Source organism: Dreissena polymorpha, chromosome 8 (genome assembly GCF_020536995.1).
Source record: "Dreissena polymorpha isolate Duluth1 chromosome 8, UMN_Dpol_1.0, whole genome shotgun sequence".
NCBI lineage: Eukaryota > Metazoa > Mollusca > Bivalvia > Myida > Dreissenidae > Dreissena > Dreissena polymorpha.
Genome location: NC_068362.1, coordinates 79,203,607 through 79,224,747, shown reverse-complemented (window position 1 = coordinate 79,224,747; position 21,141 = coordinate 79,203,607). Strand labels below are relative to the sequence as shown.

Here is a 21,141-nt window from a genome sequence, read left to right as displayed (position 1 = left end):
TCATACAGACCGAACTGACGCCTCCGCTCGGGACCCAGCCAAGCCCTGATCCACCATCTGCGCTGCCTCCGTCTCCTTGCTCTCTTTTGAGCAAGACGATACATGGCCAGATTAACATCCAAAAGGCCAATCTGGGCCTGCACGAGGGTGGCTTAACACTCTAATTGAATGCGAGCACGACACTCCATTGCACATGTCCTTCACACAAGGCGTACAACAATGAAATGATACTTCGACCCACAGGTTAATTACGGTTAAATGTATGTTAACAGTTTTGTTCCGCCACACTTCTCGCACTGTATACGTTAGCTGTCCGTTATTATCTGTTGAACATGCGTTAGGACCAGGGCAACTGGACATAAGCGGACATAAACCAAATACGTACAGGAGGTGTAACGCACGAGTTCCGAACAAACCGTAAACTAACGTATGAAGATCGCACATCAAACGGAGATCTCTGTCCATTTTATCAAGTGGAAAATTTTGAACATGCTCAAAACTTCTCAACGGACGTAACGATGTCACCGGACATCGCCGAACAAGGAGCGGATTCACCGGATATGAAACGGACATTCACCGGATAAGAACGAACACGAACGGATAAAAGGATTTTATGTCCGTTTCTCGTTCGTTACCACGGTGTGACCGGGCCTTTACAAGCGAATGCAAATTCTTTGTATGCAAACTAGTGGAAGATAAATTAAGACTTTTGAAAATATGATTAACACTTGTGACCCAGCTGTTCTTATCACTATTAAAAAGTATATTTCCTTCACTAAAGGCAGCTAACAAAAAGGCACTTACTTTACCAGAATACATTCTCTGATAATATTTAACAGTATTACATATAATATCAACATATAAAGGATAACGTCCCAGTTCACCATATACATCATCATTAGACGTTCGCTTATGAACACTTAAAACATATTAAAAAATTTCACATGATGTTTCTCACAATACATATTATCAAAAGATTTCAAAAGATTATAGTTGTCCTTCTTGACTATTGGACTATTGCTATTCACTGTTCCCCATATATCACTTCCATATAAAAGTATAGGTTTGATAGTGTAATCAAAAAGATGCACAACTGTATCAACCCTTTGATGTAATTGCCCAAATATTTTACTCAGTTTGAAATTTGCATTTCTAGCCCTATTGTAAAGATCAATTTGGCAATAACTAAATGTTCTCGAGGATGAGAAGATAATTCCAAGATATTTTATTACTTGCAGACGTAATTTCATATTTTCCTCAACTTCAAGGGGGAGATGATTCTGAACTTATTCTTACGTTGCTCATTTACGATAGGGGTTGAGTACTTATTGATATGAAAACACTGTAAAAGTTTTAATGTGTTTACGACCCCCCCCCACCCTCTTATACATATATTTCATGGGCATAATAACAACAAAAAATGGTTACAATAAAACAGTATATTTATTTAAACTTAAATATCTACATCAAAACAAAAAGTTAACATAGAACACAAATAAAATACTTTGATTCTACTGGGGCTCGAACCTTGGGCCTCTCACATGGGAAGCGAGCGTGTAACCACTACACTATGGAACCGCTTAAAAAATCCCCTTCTAACTAAGATATTAACAAGCTATTTATAGTCGGTTTAAATGTTAACCCGGAAGTTTAAACGCTGGATAGTGAGCGGGGTTAAATGTCCATACCAAAGGGTCCATACCACTGGCAAGATACGGGTCAGGCCTGCGGCCTTCTATATGTGGTTCTTAAAAAAAAACCTGTAGGAGGACTTAATAGTAATGAGACTGGGGGTGCTGTGATGGTGATCCTCATTGATAAGCGGCTGCTTCCTTTATCAAGACCCATTATTACAATTAATAATACGTGTCGCGCTTCGCGCTCTATAGCGCCTTTATTAGTAACTAGGTGGTTGATAAGGTTAGTGGAACAAAGAAGGTTTTAATGTGTTTACGACCCCCCTCACCCACGCTCTCACACATATATTTCATGGGCATAATAAAAACAAAAAATGGTTACAATAAAACAGCATATTTATTTAAACATAAATGTCTACATCAAAACAAAATGTTAACATAGAACACAAATAAAATAGTTTGATTCTACTGGGGCTCGAACCTTGGACCTCTCCCATGTGAAGCGAGCGTGTAACCACTACACTACGGAACCGATTGAAAAAGCACCTTCTAACTAAGATTTTAAGGTAGTGGAAGCCTAATGGGTACTTATCCAGAAACACTCTTTGTTATTATTTCCACATAGTAAATTGTAAATCACAACTAAATGCAAAATTTTAAAACTTTTTACCAGCCGGTTAACTTTTTATACTTGGTTGAATACACCTACCCCTTGACTCGGTTGGGCGCTTTCTATGGATTTACCCTATATCCAAAATATATAGTTTTTTGTAATGGGATATACATATATTTTGACAATTAACTTAATAAACGTACTCGACTGGATTTTGTTAGTAGATACAGAATTTAAAAAAGTGTCATTGAAAGAGAATTGCAACTTTGATGTCCAATAATATATGCACTTGTCTGGATAAAATGGAAAAAACGACAACAAATGGTTCAGTGACAAGAAACTTTAATTACGTTTTATGTCACTTGTAGTGTGATGAAATGAATATATTGTACATATTTATTTAACAAAACATATTTTCTACACACTGAATGAATTTTAGGAAGTTTTACCGTTCCTATCTCAAGAAATTTTACTTTGAGTATGCCTACCCCAATTCATTTTCACGCAATGAATTTAAGTATAAATTTGTATATCACTTCTTTATGGGGGTTTTCTAGTTGCTTATTAAAAGCTACAGTTATAAACCATGACATGTAAATAAATTTAGCTAACTTTGAATAAATATTGATATAATAATACATTAACAAGAGCACAGCATAACGGGCGCCACGCTCGGCTGCGAAAGCTTGTCAGATTTTTTTTTAGAGGTTACAGTGACCTTGACCTTTGACCTAGTGACCCAAACTGGGTGTGGCGTGTAGAACTCATCAAGGTGCATCTACATATGAAGTTTCAAAGTTGTAGGTGGAAGTACTGTGATGTTAAAGGCAAAGTTAAAGTTTTATATTAGAGGTCACAGTTACCTTGACCTTTGACCTAGTGACCAAAAATGGGTGTGGTGTGTAGAACTCATCAAGGTGCATGTACATATGAAGTTTCAAAAATGTAGGTGGAAGCACTGTGATGATACAGGCAAAGTTAAAGTTTTATATTAAAGGTCACAGTGACCTTGACCTTTGACCTAGTGACCCAAAATGGGTGTGGCGTGTAAAACTCATCAAGGTGCATCTACATATGAAGTTTCAAAGTTGAAGGTGGAAGTACTGTGATGTTAGAGGCAAAGTTCAAGTTTATATTAGAGGTCACAGTGACCTTGACCTTGACCTACTGACCAAAAAATGGGTGTGGTGTGTAAAACTCATCAAGGTACATGCACATATGAAGTTTCAAAGTTGTAGGTGGAAGCACTATGATGTTAGAGGCAAAGTTAAAGTTTTATATTAGAGGTCACAGTGACCTTGACCTTTGACCTAGTAACCCAAAAAATGGGAGTGGCGTGTAAAAACTCATCAAGGTGCATGTACATATGAAGTTTCAAAGTTGTAGGTGGAAGCACTGTGATGTTAGAGGCAAAGTTAAAGTTTTATATTAGAGGTCACAGTGACCTTGACCTTTGACATAGTGACCCAAAAATGGATGTGGCATGTAGAACTCATCAAGGTACATGTACATATGAAGTTTCAAAGTTGTAGGTGGAAGCACTATGATGTTAGAGGCAAAGTTAAAGTTTTATATTAGAGGTCACAGTGACCTTGACCTTGACCTAGTGAGCCAAAAATGGGTGTGACGTGTAAAACTCATCAAGGTGCATGTTCATATGAAGTTTCAAAGTTGTAGGTGGAAGCAAATTAATTTTAGAGCCAATGTAAAGGTTTTAGCACGACGGCGGACGGCGGGCGACGAAGAGGCTATGACAATACCTCGGAGTTTTCTCCGAAAACAGCCGAGCTAATAATACAATCTTAAGGTCACCTAAAGACAAAGGGCAACATATGAATACAGGCGCAGTTCACCACAAAATGTCAAAGTTGTCCCAATATTACGTATCATTAAGATGTATAAGTTATCATGTTTCTTTAAACATGTAGCACAATAATATACAACTTATATTTTAATAAAAACATCCAGATTAATGACAACTAGATGTACATAATTGAGTATCAGTATAAATTCATTGCGTGATTTTGACTGGCCGCGTGTCATTTGAAAGCCATATTATCTCGTTCCGTCACTTTTCGTCACTGAAAAACTAACCGATTTTAAGGACCACTTCAGATAAAATATTTTTCTGCGTTTGTGACTTTTGGAAGTCCCTCATTGTTTTTAGCAATGAAAGTATCCCTAAAGTAATACTCTCCGGATCTAGAAAATATTTCTTTCAAATGACACAAAGCCAGTCCATATCCCGCAATGTTTTCAGCTGTTGGTCGCTTTAGAGTTCTTATATGCAACAGCACGTCTAACAATCTAATGTTCTTTGCCTTTAAGGCTTTTCATGACTTAAACAAACTGAATTATGGATTGCAGTAACAGTAAAGATGTGGGCCATATTGCCAGTAATTTTACATGTTTTAAGCAAAGATCCCAGTGCTTCAACATCATCAGGAGCACTGTGGGCGCTGCAGGTTGCCTGGAGAACACGTTCACTAGATCTTCCTGTTTGTGTGACTGTCCAGGATACGATTTTTGAAAACAAAACTGCTTACACAATTACAAAACGTTTCAAAACAGTGTGTGTTCAGCAATGCACTAACCAAAACCGGAAAATCAAACCTGCGCCCATTATGAGCAACAAAAATGGCTCTGGGAAACTTTGCAAGCCACATCATACAATCATGAAGAAAAGTTTTAATTGATACACTATCAACACTTCCACCATTTACACGCATTATGCCATGATTATCAACAGAGATGCCAATCACTTTCTGAGCTTCGAAAGAAATTGGCACTGTTGTCTTCAGATATGTCGAGAACGTTAAACCCGTCTTCAAATGCACAGCAGAAATCTGAGTAATATCAGGCATTACTGTACCTCGAACTGAAATACAAAATTAAATTCACACAATGCTTATTTCATCAATTTTATAATTCCCCTTCAAGAATCATTCTGACGACTTATATGATCGTTGGTTATGAGAAAAATCAATTTTCAGCACAACAAGCACATTACATATTTACAAGTCGTTAAACTCAAATTATCGCTTGTGAAACGAAATCACCATTTATATGAATAGCTCAGAATTTTAATATACCTATGCTCCTTCATAAGATTTATTGCTAAAAGTAATGAATTTATTTAAAAAAAATTGTAATATTTGGAATTGCTTTAATATTTATAATAACAATCACAAATATTTTTAATAATGTGCCTGCCCTGGGGTTCTAACCAAAAATCTTTTTTAAAATGTAATTTCACCAAACTATGAACACAGTGCCTTTAATAAAACAATTATTATTAATACGTTTCATGTTCATCTGGAATAGGAAATAAGAAGACAGTTGATGAGAAAAAATACTAAAATTTGTCACCAGAATAGTAAATAACATTGTATTAAAAGTTAGTTTTTACACTTACTCCATTTCTTTCTCAGAAGCATCAATGGCAGCCTTGTTAGACGACGCAGTTGAGATTTTCTTGATGGCCTCCCCAGCACGAGCCTCCATCTTCTTAAGATTTCTATTTGCAATAAGCGTTATGTTTAGAGTGGTTAGGAAGTTATTTACCTTTACCGGCCTGCCCAAACTGACTTTCATTGCTGAAAAGAGAATTGAAAATGGTAAGAACATGAAAACGAAATAAGGCCGAAGATACTTAATAATGACCTCACAATGTATTTTCATAGAATCCATTCGTATTATCATTACATTATTACATAACATGAATGAGCAATCAATTGGATTTAACAACACAAATGCGAAACTAAATTTGAAAACTGAATATGATGGACGCCGGAATGTTTTCTTATATATTACACGATAAACAAACATTCACTGGGAATGACACTTGGGATTTTAAGGGGTCTGAAAATGTGTAAGAAGTCCAAAGATCAATGGCAATTGTACAATGATTAAACATTGATAGAAGTGGCAGGTTGACAAATGAAGACATGCATACCTGTTCCAAGCTTGGTCTTTACGTCAAAGCATGGCATTCCCCTGATCTTGAGATGGTGCTGCTTTCCATAAGTAACACGGTTGACTTCTCTACCGTCAGGGTTTTCACAAACAACGTACAAATAACCACTGAGGCCATTTTGTAGTTCGCCAACAATGTTATATATTGTCATAGGAATGGGACACAGATTACAAAACTGACCATACTGTAATTTGTTTAGCAAACCCTCTAGCTCAACGAGTCAATCAATCTTCTTCCATCCCCCCACCCACTTCTGCTTACTCTTTTCACGCCATTTAGCAAATGCGAATAGCTTTTACGTGAGTCATTTTCACACAAATCGCCATCGCAGAGCTCGGTAAATGAACTAGAGCTTTGTCACAGACGTGACGTATACGCCCACGTGCCGCATTGACACAGACTATTTTGCATGCTGTCTTCACAAAAGAAGAGAATCTAATTTATGGCGATGTTTAAGTATTATTATGCCATTATTATTTATGGCCATTTTGACCTTTGAACTCTTGAATTCTTTCGCATGACACGCCGTCCAATGACTGCGAACAAAATTAATGTACACAGTCATTTTAAAATCTCACAATGAATGACATAGTTATGACCCGGACAAGCTCATTTATGGCCATTTTTCACTTTTGAACTCCAAGTGTGACATTGACCTTGGAGATATCGACGAAATTCTTTCGAATGACACATTGTCCAATGATTGTGAACAAATGTACCAAGTAATTTTAAAATCTCACAATGAATGACATAGTTATGGCCCGTACAAAATCATTTATGGCCATTTGTAACCTTTGAACTCACAGTGTAATCTTGACGATATCGGCGTAATTCTTTCGCGCGACACACCGTCCAATGATGGTCAACAAATGCGCCAAATGATTTTAAAATCTCACAATAAAGAACATAGTTATGGCCCGGACAAGCTCATTTATGGCCATTTTTGACCTTAGAACTCAAAGTGTGACCTTGACTTTGGAGATAAGGACGTAATTCTTTTGTGCGACACACCGGCCAATAATGGTGAACAAATGTGACAAATGATTTTAAAATCTCACAATGAACAACATAGTTATGGCCCGGACAAGCTCATTTATGGCCATTTTTTACCTTTGAACTTAAAGTGTGACCTTCACCTTAGAGATATCAACGTAATTCTTTCGCGCGACACACCGTTCAATGATGGTGAACTAATGTGCCAAATGATTTTAAAATCTCACAATGAACGACATAGTTATTGCCCCGACAAGCTCATTTATGGCCATTTTTGATCATTGAACTCAAAGTGTGACCTTGACCTTGGAGATAAGGACTTTATTCTTTTGCACGACACACTGTCCCATGATGGTGAACCAATTTGCCAAATGATTTTAAAATCTCACAATAAATGATAAAGTTAGGGCCCGGACAAGCATATGACCCTTGAACTCCAAGTGTGACCTTGACCTTGGAGATATCGACGTACTTTTTTTCACACGACACACCGACCCATGATGGTGAACAAATGTACCAAGTTATTTTAAAATCTAACGATAAATGACATAGTTATGGTCCGGACAAACTTTCGGTTTAAAAAACACACTAAGTGACACCGTGACCTAGTTTTTGACCCGGCATGACCCATATTCAAACATTACCTATACATCATCAAGATACAACTTGTGACCAAGTTTGGTGAAGATCGGATGAAAGTTCGGGACAGACAGACAGATCGACAGACCGACCGACCGACCGACCGACAGAGTGACTCCTATATAGCCCCCATTACCAATGGTAATGGGGGTATAATAATTGTTATCGAACACAACGTTGTCGATCGGTGTTTGCTTCTTTTTCGATTTTGCAAATCGCTCGCTTTTATTTCACACTTTTATTTTGCTAAGAAAATGTCAACAACCGTGACGTCATGAACACAAATATTTTATGAAACGAATTAATTTAACTTATATTTATATTGTATAGTTATTAAATCTTAAAGAGATAAGCAAATTTAACCATTGAATAAAGAAATACAAATTTATTTCGTGTATTTAGTATAATGTCCAGACTTTACCGTTGATATCGCATATAGCCGAAACGCTTTTCAAATACGGCGATATCGACCGACTATTCCCGATCGCACTAGGCACCTACTGCCTTATAAGTGACTGTAGTGTAACGGTTATCAATAAAGCAATAAACCGTGTAATCGCTGTCGCCTTGTAAAATTGAAGAAAATACGCGTTAACCAAAACTCGAACAGCAAACGTCTGCGCTTTTGTTAGAAAAACCACAAAATAAATATATTTTGATTATGTTTTGTTTTTATACAAAACCAGAAAGTTTCGCGTATATGCCCAGTCCCTTTGATCTTTCCATTGTGATCAGTTATTAATTAAAACAATTATCTTTGCATTATTGGCAATTAATGTTGTAATACATGTAAAAGGCACAAATGCAGTACTTATTTACACTAATTTACACAAAAAATCACCACTATGCAAGATATTCTTAAAACTAAAATATATACATTGATCCGTAAAATAACTTCTCCTCCCATAAACGATAAAAAACGCATTACATACTAGTCGCCGCACTCCAGTGCGACGCCAATAAGAGATTAAAATTAAGTAAGAGCTATGAATTTAAAATGTGTGCATAAAATGCCATCGTGATAAATGAATTTTACGAGGAGTATAGTCATACAGCCTATTAATTTAATATCTTCTCTATGATTATAAGAAAATGCGGATTGTATCACACGTGTAAACAAAACTGAAAAGAAAAACGTTTCAAATTCAAAACCAACTAAGTTACTTATTATAAATTACCTGTTGCCAATGGCTCAATAACGTAGCCTCGCTCGACGCCCCACTTGTTTTTCTCACGCGTGTTCACCACAAACATAAACTGCTGGTGTGCCTGCTTCGTAATGGCCCTCTCTGTCTGTACCCGCTCCCAATCGATGTAACGGGTCTCGTTGTAAATGAAGTACTCCGGTGCGGCTGGTATCGAAGCGTTCTGGGTGCGAATCGCTTTGAGAATCGGTCCCGCTTTCCAGTTAACGAGCTGGAACGAGTTGTTCCTGTCGATTAAGTCAAAGTCGACCTTGAATCCGAACATGTGGTCATGAATGGGTCCGGACATATAGTCGCTTACTTTGTAGCCGAACGAACTACGGGTTTTGTCGGGCCACTTAGGGTCATCTCTTTCCCAAAAGCTCGCCTGGATAAAGCCGCTGGCTCGGACGTAGTTGAAGATTTTGCCGTCCAAGAAGAAGTGGAACTCGAACGTGTGGTCGTAGTTACCTATCACCACAGGTCGATTGCGCAACCCTGCCTCGAACCCCATGCCGGCGTGACGCCACAGGGCGGATTTTCCATCGGCCTCGTACACGCAAATCGAAGACATGTTGTATGCGCGTTGCGTTGCTGTCAACCAAAATGACGTTTGGAGAACGCTTCCGTGTTTAGGACAGTCAATATCCTTGATGACGGTCCCCGGGGTATCACCTCCCATTATGCCGTAAGTTGCATCTGCATAAATTATGTTATTCTGCGAGTGCGAATCGGTGGCGTAGTTCAGAGCGATGTCGTTCACCGCTAGCTCGTACAAAATCCGTTCGCCTTTAAATTTCACATCAAACAACGCTGGTCCTCTAATCTGACCTCCGCTGATGTCAAAATTCCAGTCCATCCATTTCACGTTGGTTCCGTCAATTTTATACGTCGGTCCTGTCGGGTAATACGTCCTGGGCCCATGTTTGTTAGCTTGGTCGCGCAGCGGTTTCCTGTTGTCCCGCATCGGGAAAATACGGTCCAATATGCGGGCCTTAAATCCCTTGTCCAGCCTCACTTTCCGGATTGCGTTGGTCTTATAAGCGTGCAAGAGGTCATGGGCCGTTCGGAACGGGCCCTGGTTCAGGTAATGGAATTCGTATGCGTACCATTCGGACGTGTTTGTTCCGGGATGGTGGACTCGTCCGCTGAGGGGGAGGATGTGGAGCAGGTCGAAGTCTCGTGGATCGTAACCGAAACTGGATAGCAGTAAGCTCCACCTGAAAGGAAATGTACATGAGGTCGATTGCATGTTAACCCATGTATGCCTAGTGGACTCCCCCATCCTTCTAAATTGGATCAATTTATTTCCAAAATTAGGGATGTCTTGCATATTTATTTCTATATTTTGAATATTTCTTACATAAATTCCTTTAAGCAAACAGCGAAGACCCTGATGAGACGCCGCATCATGCGGCGTCTCATCTGGGTCTACTCTGTTTGCCAATGCCCTTATTTTAGACGATCGGCATAAATGGGTTAATATGTATACAAAACTGTGAGCACTGTGTTGGAATGTATTACATATTCTATTCGGATGAATGGTTACCGGTTTCATTAATAAATGGCTACCGGCTTCATTTATATGTACTCGGGCTTTGTCCCTACAAAATGTACATGTTCAATGTTTGTATTACTATTTCAAAACTGTACGTATCAGAAACGTTCCATTTTTGTATGAAAGCAGATGAATGAGCATTTATTATCCGATAAGCATATTCTACTGACGGAGAGTGAAAAAATCTATAATAACGTGTATTTTGATTTGTATGCTTCAATTCAATATGAAAACGTATTGAAGAGTTGCAGGTAAGTTATTTCACAAAGTTTGTACAATCTTTTAGTTGCATTGTCATAACACGTAATGACGCGATACATTTATTTAAGAAGGATTGTTTTATAGCATCAGGGTAATGCAGAAGCGATTGAAGCGTTTGATTAACTAGAATAAACATTTGTTTTGGAAGATTTCGACTACTTGCAAGTTTATGAAAAAAGAGTATAAGGGCCGTGCTCTGTGAAAATGGGGTTTCATGCATGTGCGTAAAGTGTCGTCACAGATTAGCCTGTGCAGTCCGCACAGGCTTATCAGGAACGACACTTTCCGCTTGTATGGTATTTTTCTTTTATATAAAGTCTCTTCTTAGTAAAAATCCATTTTAGGCAGAAAGTGTCTTCCCTGATAAGCCTGTGTGGACTTCACATGCTAATCTGGGACGACACTTTACGCACATGCATTAAACCCTCTATTCACAGAGCACGGCTCATATGTATTTTTTAAAGTCGCAGTGTCACTACATATACTAAAAATCATACTTCAGAACAAAAAACACACAAAGTCACCTTGAATCCCGTGCAGTGCCCGACATGTTCGGCGGTCCATTGGCGAAATTCAAAAAGACATCCTCAGGGTATTTGATTCCGTCAAAACTTTCGGGTATTGAATCAGTCAGTATCGCAAAATCCAGTTCACACATTTTGTTCAGTATGCCGACTTCGACAGCTTCATAAGGGCGGGTGTTGAAATGAATTTCACCGCTTTGTGTCATCGCCTGCGACGTCATTTGCATTGACGTTTAGCCAAGAGGGCCCACTTTATATTCCATGACGTTAAGGTCCACACCTCGTTGGACTGTGACTAGCGTAACGCTTTGGTTTCTTATCATTGCCGTCGAGATAATTCAGGGTGTCTTTTTTCGCCGGAACATCTAGCTATTGGTATAGAATGAAGTTATGTGTCAAGTCGTTCGGTTCTTCTAGCGTTGAAATGATTCCGGAATTTTTCAGAAAGTGAGCTGCTTGGTATTTCAGCAGTAGTCAGCGGCGCGAACACCGTGTCTTCATACCGCTTTTGTGTAACAGGGCTTGTTAAAGCACACTCGCCCGACTTTGCTTCTATGCTTGATTTATTCTCCACCGTTGGTACATGCTCCGTGTTTGCGTTGTTAATAACCTGGTTTGTGCCGCTAGGGCAGTTTTTGTTATCTTTGTTGTAGATCTTCGGGTCGACGTACATTCCAATAAATATTCCACCAACGAGTCCGATGCTGAACATGAACACGGCAAACAGCTGGTAGCATAATACATGCTGACATGACGGACCGGAAATCTGGCGTGTTCGGCGACCGTCCTCGTCGAGATGGTCTCCATCCGCCATGTCCAGCGTCATATGCGATATGTGATTTCGACCTGAAAGCAACGCTTTTCTTGACTTTTTTGTGTTTGGTTCACCAACCAACCTCGTTTTGATAAATGGTTCTATCCGAACTGATAACAGGCATTAATAAACGGCTCTTATACGTGATCAGAACAATATAATTATTATTCGATGTACATAAGGTCAACTACGTTATATTTTTAGGGTAACAGTGGTAGTTTGTCGCCTGATAATCAGTTGTATTTGCTTACTTTAATACAGGCAGGCAGTGGCGTAGGTAAATAATAAACTGAGTGAGGTGCATTTTATAATTGACATTTATCTAGTAAACAATTGGCGTCATTTGTTTTTATGCTGATTGCATGCTTATGCCATTTTCTAGTACTTCTAAATTCGAGATTATTTGTCAACATACCGAAATACGTATGTGAACTATTATATTGGGATACGCGAACAATGGACAATGTTAAACATGTTATGAACTCTCTCATAACGGAGTCATTTTCACGAACAGAAGTATGTGCTAAAACACTGTGTTTTCAATTGAGTGGTGATTGTTTCGTGTTCGGCGCATCTACTAATGTGTTTTTAAGGGTTAACATGAAATTCAAAGCTCGTGGATTTTGCTAGTTTATATACTTTATTGAACTTTTATAATTTTTCTCTATGCATGCGCAGAGTACGGTATGTTACGGTATACATACAACATTTATAATTTGTTCTTCGTTTTCGAAATATATGTGTTGCACTTATATTATTTTGCAAAGGCAGTAAAATAAAGTAATATTCTTTGAAATAAATGTTTGATGGCATGTAAATATCTAAAAAAAATAATAAACGAAAAACATTATTTTTTCTTGATATTTTCTTGAATTCGGTTCAACTTAATATACATGTATAAACGATGCTATGGAGTTTCGATCAAGGTACTTAATCTGCAAGTTTATTCAATATTCAATACTAAAACTCTGGCGTTGTAGGAAACATGTTATATGTAAACAGTATGCGGAATATATGAAAGTTCTCTCTTGACTAACAAGCAATTAAAGCGTATATGTATAGATTTAATAAAAAAATATTGAAGCAGTTTGCCTAAATTGAGTGTGAAGTATGGGTTTCAACTATATTTTAAGTCAAACTCAAAATTAACCAATTTAAGCCTAGCGTCTAGAAAAAAAGGCCTTGGCAAACAGCGAAGACCCTGATGAGACGCCGCATAATGCGGCGTCTCATCAGGGTCTGCATAATGCGGCGTCTCATCAGGGTCTGCGCTGTTTGCTTAAAGGAATTTCTGTAAGAAATATTCTAAATATATAAATAAATATACTAGACATCCCTAATTTTGGAAATAAATTAATCGAATTTAGAAGGATGGGAGAGTCGACGAGGCATAAATGGGTTAAATTCTTAAATTTTGGAGTATTAGCACGTACTTGATACGCGAACACTATCAGGCATGCATGAACATGCCAATATTAAATAAGTGTCTGACTAAGCCGAAGACGCGATAAGCCAGATAATTACACAATTTGTGTCTTCAAATAGCTCGGTCGAGAGAATTTGTTCCGAAGATATCAGTTCCTTTAGTTTGCTCGTCTTCATATCTTTTAAATACAAACATTTCTTATGAGAAGTTTAATTCGCAAATCATAGCATTTTAAGCACGCGAGTGCCGGTTGTTAAAGTGGAACCATGCCACTACGATATTAATCATCAACGGTATTCATAGTATTTTGGTACTTATAAAAATATATTCTGACATGTGTAAAATTATCAAAGTGTTATATCAATGTTATTAAATAACATGTTTTTGTGGGTGACATAATTGTCGCTACCTTGCATTAATTCCTAAATAATGGTAATTTGAAATTACTTTTACTTTAATGCTCAAAAAGGAAAATAAAACAAATATGCTCTGGCAGTTGTGAAAACTAAGTACAGTATGCAACATGGAGAAATCATTGCTGATGCCAGTGACGATGATGTGCACCTGAAAATTATAATTGAGAAGGCAGCAACAGTTGGATGTTCTAAATTTTTACATTGTATGTTCTAGTTGATTGTTTAGTGTTTTTAGGAGGTAATGCCAAGGACATGCTAAAACCTTAACATTGGTTCTGAAATCAAAGTGCTTCCACCTAAAACTTTGAAACTTCAAATGAAGCGGCATCTTGATGAGTTCTACACGCCACACCCATTTTTGCGTCACTAGGTCAAAAGTCAAGGTCACTGTGACCTCAAATATAAAACGTTATCATAGGCTCTAAAATCAAAGTGCTTCCACCTACAACTTTGAAACTTCATTTTTATGATTTCTACACGCCGCACCAATTTTGTGGTCAGTGGGTCAAAGGTCAAGGTATGTCAGATGAGTTTTTCTCACCACTTGCCTTTCTTCCTTTTCTTCTGACAAGCTTTCATCTATTCAAAACTGCACCACAGCCGAGCGTTGGCACCCGCTATGCGGTGCTCTTGTTCAAAAGGTCAGATAGCTTAAATGGTGGCTCATGGGTGGTTTCGGGTTCGAATCCCGATCTGACCTTCGTAGGTAAACTTGTGGTTACAAGGCTGGCAACTGATAGTGTGACAAGCTGTTTTGGGTTGTGTTTTGGGCTAACAGTTCAGTTCATCAGGTTCATGGTCGTCCGCATGAATTTACATAGGGGAGTCAAGGGGGGTTTCTCCCCCTTTGCCGCCGGAGGCGTATACAATTTTGAGAATAAGGCCAGGTAATTGTGCATCATGAAGTATATCTGGAAGGTTACGAGTTAGGATTTTGAAATTGATAAATTGACTGTATTCGAGTAGGTTATACCTATTTTTCTCTCCTTTGATCATAGTGACTTTTCTCATATAGAATCTAAATACAATTTCTGACGCACATAGGGACTGTGAAAGCAAACATTAAGTATTTCAGAGAGAGCACTAAGAGAAGACGGCTAGTTCCGAACACACCATTTTAGCGAAACAAGGTGGACTGCAAAGTAAAAAAGCATACGAATTTTTGCTTACCATTCTATCGAAATACGCCGTCATTAACTTAAAATATATAGCGCAAAACGAACAGAATCAAAAGGACGACAGACTGCACATCAGCTAATGGACGGCAAGTGGAACGGCGATATTTGTGATAAAGCTCCACATAATAGCCAAACATTCGTCCATTTTAGAGCCCATCACGCAAGCACTTAAGGCTTTTCAATTAGACATAATCGGTGTCAAAAATACGTTCATAATCTGACATCGATGTTCACCGATCATCTAGAAAATGCGGAGTCGATTTTTGATTTTTCGGATATATTCGGTCCGGCATTAAAAACAGCCGAAGATATTGGTGTTACAATGACAATACTACGGCAATGTGGCCGTCAAGTACACCGAGCAAATGTTTGTGGTACCAGTGAAGAATACTATCGACGCACGATTTATATTCTGTACATGGACTCACTGATCCAGTCTCCAGGAAGCCGATTTTCATAAACTAATATGCCTGCGTTCATGTTATATCAACGCCATCCGAACCACATCAAAATTTCAATCGATCAGACTATAAAGATACAGTCCTAACCATCGACGAATTTTATCAAATCGATAATTTTGAACAAGACGTAATGTCATGGTACAACAGGAACAAGCAGGAATCCATCAAACAGAATAAGTAAGATTTTGTTGACTTGGTCAAAAACGGATTTGTTTCCGGCCGTGCGTTAGGTGATGATCATATTATTAACCCTGTCTCCACCACTTGTACAGTGGAACGATCATTTAGCACGCTGAGACGAGTCAAGACATGGCTAAGATCCACCATGTCCGACAACAGGCTCTCGGGATTATGCATGATGAGGTTCACAGGGATCGGATCAACACCGACAGGAATATTTTATTTTAAAAAAAAAACATCGAGAAATTCGGCATAGACCCATATCGCCTTCACTTGCTATTTAGGGACTGAATAAATGTTAATTGTTAATCAATTTACTTCTCCGCACGAATGTTATTCTAACCAGGGGTCATTCTGACCGAAATTGTTCAATTCAGGAATCATAATTTTACACGTACTGATTTTTCCATATTCAACTATCTTTTTCGCTTATCGATTTTCCAGGGGGGGGGGGGGTCAGCTGACCCCATTTGCCCCTATGTGCGGACGCCCATGATCAGGTCACATGAAATCCTTTAATATGGCTCGTTTGTTATTCAATTGCTGATTAACATAATAATTAAAAGTTCATTTCCTTATTTTTTATACCAGTCTTTACGAACTCCACGTTCTTCTGCTAGGAAGTGCCTTTAATAATTTAATTCAAATAATATCTGTATGAAAGTTTTTTGTTAGTTTCTTCTATTAAACATTAATCGAGCTCGCTTCGAGGCTTTGCCTTATTTCATTTTATAATTGGTGGGGCCAATGCAGGATGTATCAATCAATGTATGAGAGTATGCTGGAATACAATGGTTGCATAAAAAACAACAACAAATGATTGATAATTACTGATATAATGTTGACGAGTCTCGGACACAGACGTTCCTGTTCTGGAAGGAGTGGAAGGGAGGATCCGGTCGTCCTGGGAAAAGGGAGGACGTGACAGCACAGTGAACTGCCATCCGGGCATCAAATGACTGTTATTTTATTTTTAAACATCCGTTAAATCATTTATTAAGTCAAACAGGCAGACATTAAACAGGCAGTAAGTCAGTCAGTCTTTTATTAATGAATTCATTCATTAAATATATATTTATTAATTTATTCGCATGTTCAGTAATTACTTGGCAGCATTAGTCTTGGATGACCAACACTGCTCACCCGAGGGACACCACTTATATGTAGAAAATGTAAGTTCTATATAAGACTATAAAACGGCGGGCATATACAGTGCATAAGATTAAGGGTAAGCATTGAGGGGGCGGGGCAGTGCGGGAGATGTAGGCACACATGGTAAAATCGGACCTGAAGCATAGGCGTAAGAATTGAATATTTACTATATACGGATATGAAACACAATTTAACTAGCAGAATATCTACTATAGTGGCACGCATATAATTACCAAATCGTATAGATACAAAGAAGGCCAAGATAGACTTAATTCGCTCATGTGAGGAATGATTTCGAGAGATTTTATTGTTAGTTTGCTAAATAAGTCTAAATAAACTATTATTTCTCCGCGGAAAAATGGAGTGTCGTACAGTAATTGTGATAGGCAGGTCTATCTTATTTCGTTTCAACTAAATTTTCTAAAACAAAATATTTCGTTCCATTAGGTCTCAACGGGGCTTCGAACCTGCAACTCAGGGTGTTGTTATGGCAGTGCGCTATCACCAGACCACGAAAGCCCCGTATAACAAAAGGGCAGACGTTAGCGTTTTTAACTCGAACGTGAACTGGGAATTTAACCCCTTATCATGCCTTAAAAAGGGGTCTTTTGTGTGGAAATATAAATGTTGAATGCTCATTATTTATAGTAGCTGAATTATCAAGTTCTGTTACCATTTTTAAAAATTGTAAAATGCAAAGGATAAGTTCAATTCCGATTTCACTTGAATATATTAAAATATATTTTAGTTTTAAAACTGATCGTAATTATGAAATAATAAAGTTACCGTGCTTCCTCAAATGAATACCGCATTTCTGTTAAAAAAAACACTAACTTAATAGAAAAATATAGCCAAGTGCTATAAATAAACAGTTCGAAACCGTAAACTGTGTAGTGCTCACAGTGCAGTCCGCTTGTGCAGATCTTACACATATGTTCAGTGGACGAAGTTACTTGGGCCCTGACAGCCCAGCATCATCTGGTACTGGTCGTGGTAGCCCGATGTCTTTAATACTCTGCTCTCTTCTCACAACACTTTCCCTCCAACTACCAACCGCACTTTTGTATCTGCCTCAATTTATTTTAAACATTCCTATATTTCAACACGCCCTTTCACCTTTTAAGCATTCGGTCTGCTTTGTTATCTCCCTTCCTCTCTCACTTCTCTATATCTATTCTAACTCCCTCTTCTTTCACTCCTACCTCTATATCTCTACAACCTGCGCGCAGACATTGTACTGAAACCAGCATAGCTGGATTAAATAAAATTGTATGTGGGAGCATAGAACGACACCTCTGCTTGGAGATGGATCACTCTCGATCAGCAGACGATTTATTCCATATTTCCCTAACCCCGGCCTATGTCACAACGAAAACAAGCCCACTTTTCGCTACGATTATCACATTTATTGAATCCTGAAGACTCGTGACAGTCTACGATTCAGTTACGACACTGATACGATAAAGTTACGACGAATCGTGGGGTTCGGTTGAAGACTTGCGAATAGGGTCGCGACTTCACATCGATGTGTAAGAATCTACTTCGACTGTACTACGAACGATGCAGATCGGTTACGACTAAGCTATGACCTCACCGAACGCACCCATGAATAAGGCGCAAATATCTTTTGATATTGATCTCAATCGCGAGAATCTTAGCGGGCTCGCAACTCACTCGGGGTGAACTCGTGAGAGTCTTGATCTAAATTGCGAGAATCTTAGCGGGCTCGCAACTCGCTCGGGGTGAACTCGCGAGAGTCTTGACAAAGTCGTAGCTGATTCGTAGACAGATCACGTGATCACCGATTTCCCGATTTAGTCACGAATTACCAACGATTCCATTACGACGCTCAAGAACGCACTACGACTGTTCCGAGTCAACTGCGATTAAATTCAGTCTTGGTGGTCCTGGCCAAATTTAAAACACGTTTAAAATCTGACCACGATTTTTCGGGAGCTCACGAGTTGCAGAAATCACTTACGACCGGTCCACGACCAGCTTCGAATGAGTTAGGACCTTTGCCGATTGAGCTACGAATTTCCCGGACCTCAAAATATTGGAAATCGGGACAAATCGCGGGGAATCGGGTCATAGTGGAATAACCCTATTACGGAGGAGTCCGGAAATATCCGACGTATGATTGGAGATTGACTTATTATCTCTTCTGTTATTCCTTTCTTTCCCATCCCCCGTCTCTTGCCTCCCACGCGCACTGCATTCTTACCTCACCTCTCTCGCGCTCGCTCTAGCACTATTCCATCCATGCAACGTGATTTCAAGTTTATTTAACATTATGTTATTTTTCAGGAATCATGTTTGCTGAGTACTGTGCATATTGCTGGGTAACTTAAAATTTAAGAACTGTACCCTCTAACTGTATACGCCATAAGTAAAAGTTCAACAATAGGGATGATAAGAACCTCATTTTTCGAAAGAATGCATACAAAAAGTTACCACGTATCCGGTTATAAACCTGAACGCGGCATAATATTTGTCAAAGGCAATAAACCATCACTCTATATAAATACTGTCTGATACTGTCCAAAACAATCTGTACAGTAACATTTGTTAACCAGATACATATTTTAAGTAATATATAATGATGCCGAAATATTTGGACAAACGGCAAACGGAAACTCGCCTCCCCGCGTTTTTTGCATTCCTGGACAATCGGCACCTCATAAATTTGTCGACCAGGTCTATTGGCACCCTATTTAATTGTCAACAAAAAACATTGGCATCCGGATAAAGTCGTTGAAACGTTTAATGTTTTCGCAAATTAAGTCTTCTGCTGAACTCACAATCATGTGTGAAACATGGTAGCTGTGTATTTATACTACTGTATCTAAAAATATGTTTTTAAACATGGTAACTGTTTGACCGGATCTATTTTCTGAGTCGTCTGTTGCTCTCAATTTAACACATGGCTAATGTGTCGTCTGCTGACACGAAGTAATTCGTGAAACATGGAAACTATGTCGTCTGCTGATACGAAGTAATTCGTGAAACATGGAAACTATGTCGTCTGCTGATACGAAGTAATGCGTGAAACATATTATTTTTGTGAATTCGTTTAAGGCCTTTTGCTTGCTATTTCGCAGTCCCATGATTTGACATGTCTGCAGTTCCTTTTTGAGTAAATTCCATGGTCTTTTACAAGTCATTGAACCCTCTCATCTGCTAGTTCTTGAGTCCTGTTTTAAAATTGATTAATACTCTCTTTTGCAATTTCTTGAGTCAGATCTTTTGCACTTGCATTAGTTCTTTTTCGTGCAAGTGAAGTTACGTCCCCTACAATGGCCATAGTTGCCTCTTTTGCAATATATCTAGTTCTCTCTTTAATTAATTCTGTATTCCCATCTTTTGACGTTTCCTTAATCCCTGCGTAAGTCCCTGTTTCAGAGACAGTTGGCATGGTCAAACACAGCAGCTCAAAATCGCTCGTTGTATATTCTACCCCTTCCCATGCGTAAAAACACTGAAGTTTATGTGGAACGTATTTCCCTACCCACATCGTGCCATCAGGGGCTGTCACTCGTGCTATGAACAGTTGTAATTTATTCCTGTCGTAACCTCCCTTTACAGCGTTATAGGGGATTCCGCCAACAACCTCGCAACGTGTCCATGAAAGCCTTCCGTCAATGTCGGTGATGACGTCATATTCACAGCCCTTATACTCCTCGCCGTCAAAAGCGAATGTTGCTCCGTTATCGAGCGGAACCACAGTGCCCGGCAGCCTCTCGTCACGAACATGCGCCAGACCTGACGAGGTTTATGATAATGGATGCTTAACAGGAGCACCAGTGCAAAAACACTTAGACACAACATAATAGTTATTTTTTTCAGAGCGATGTTAAGATACGAACATATATTGTTAATTATGACTAAAACGTTTATTCATCAACCGAGCCTGTACGATTGAAATAAAAAATTGTATTGTAACTGCGCAATTCCTAAATTAAATGTTTATCGAAATCGGTATCTTCTAAAACATAATTATTTATAAAGTATGATTTATTGGTTACACCAAGCAACAGTTGTACAACATTAGGTTTTGTATACGCTATAAAATGTGAAGTCTGCATTTTCAGCTTAGCACTTATTATGAGGTCTACGAATGTACATGTTT

The 21,141-nt window shown here is 38.6% G+C and overlaps 1 protein-coding gene across 1 annotated transcript; it reads right to left on the bottom strand.

The window, feature by feature from the left end:
* LOC127840675 (amiloride-sensitive amine oxidase [copper-containing]-like) lies at positions 1 to 11,612 on the bottom strand. The gene is made up of 3 exons (XM_052369088.1): positions 11,386 to 11,612; positions 9,037 to 10,262; positions 1 to 83 (listed from the first exon to the last, which is right to left on the bottom strand). Exons 1-3 carry the CDS (start codon positions 11,610 to 11,612, stop codon positions 1 to 3), a joined length of 1,536 nt encoding a protein of 511 aa, XP_052225048.1.
* Positions 11,613 to 21,141: the final 9,529 nt, after the last annotated feature.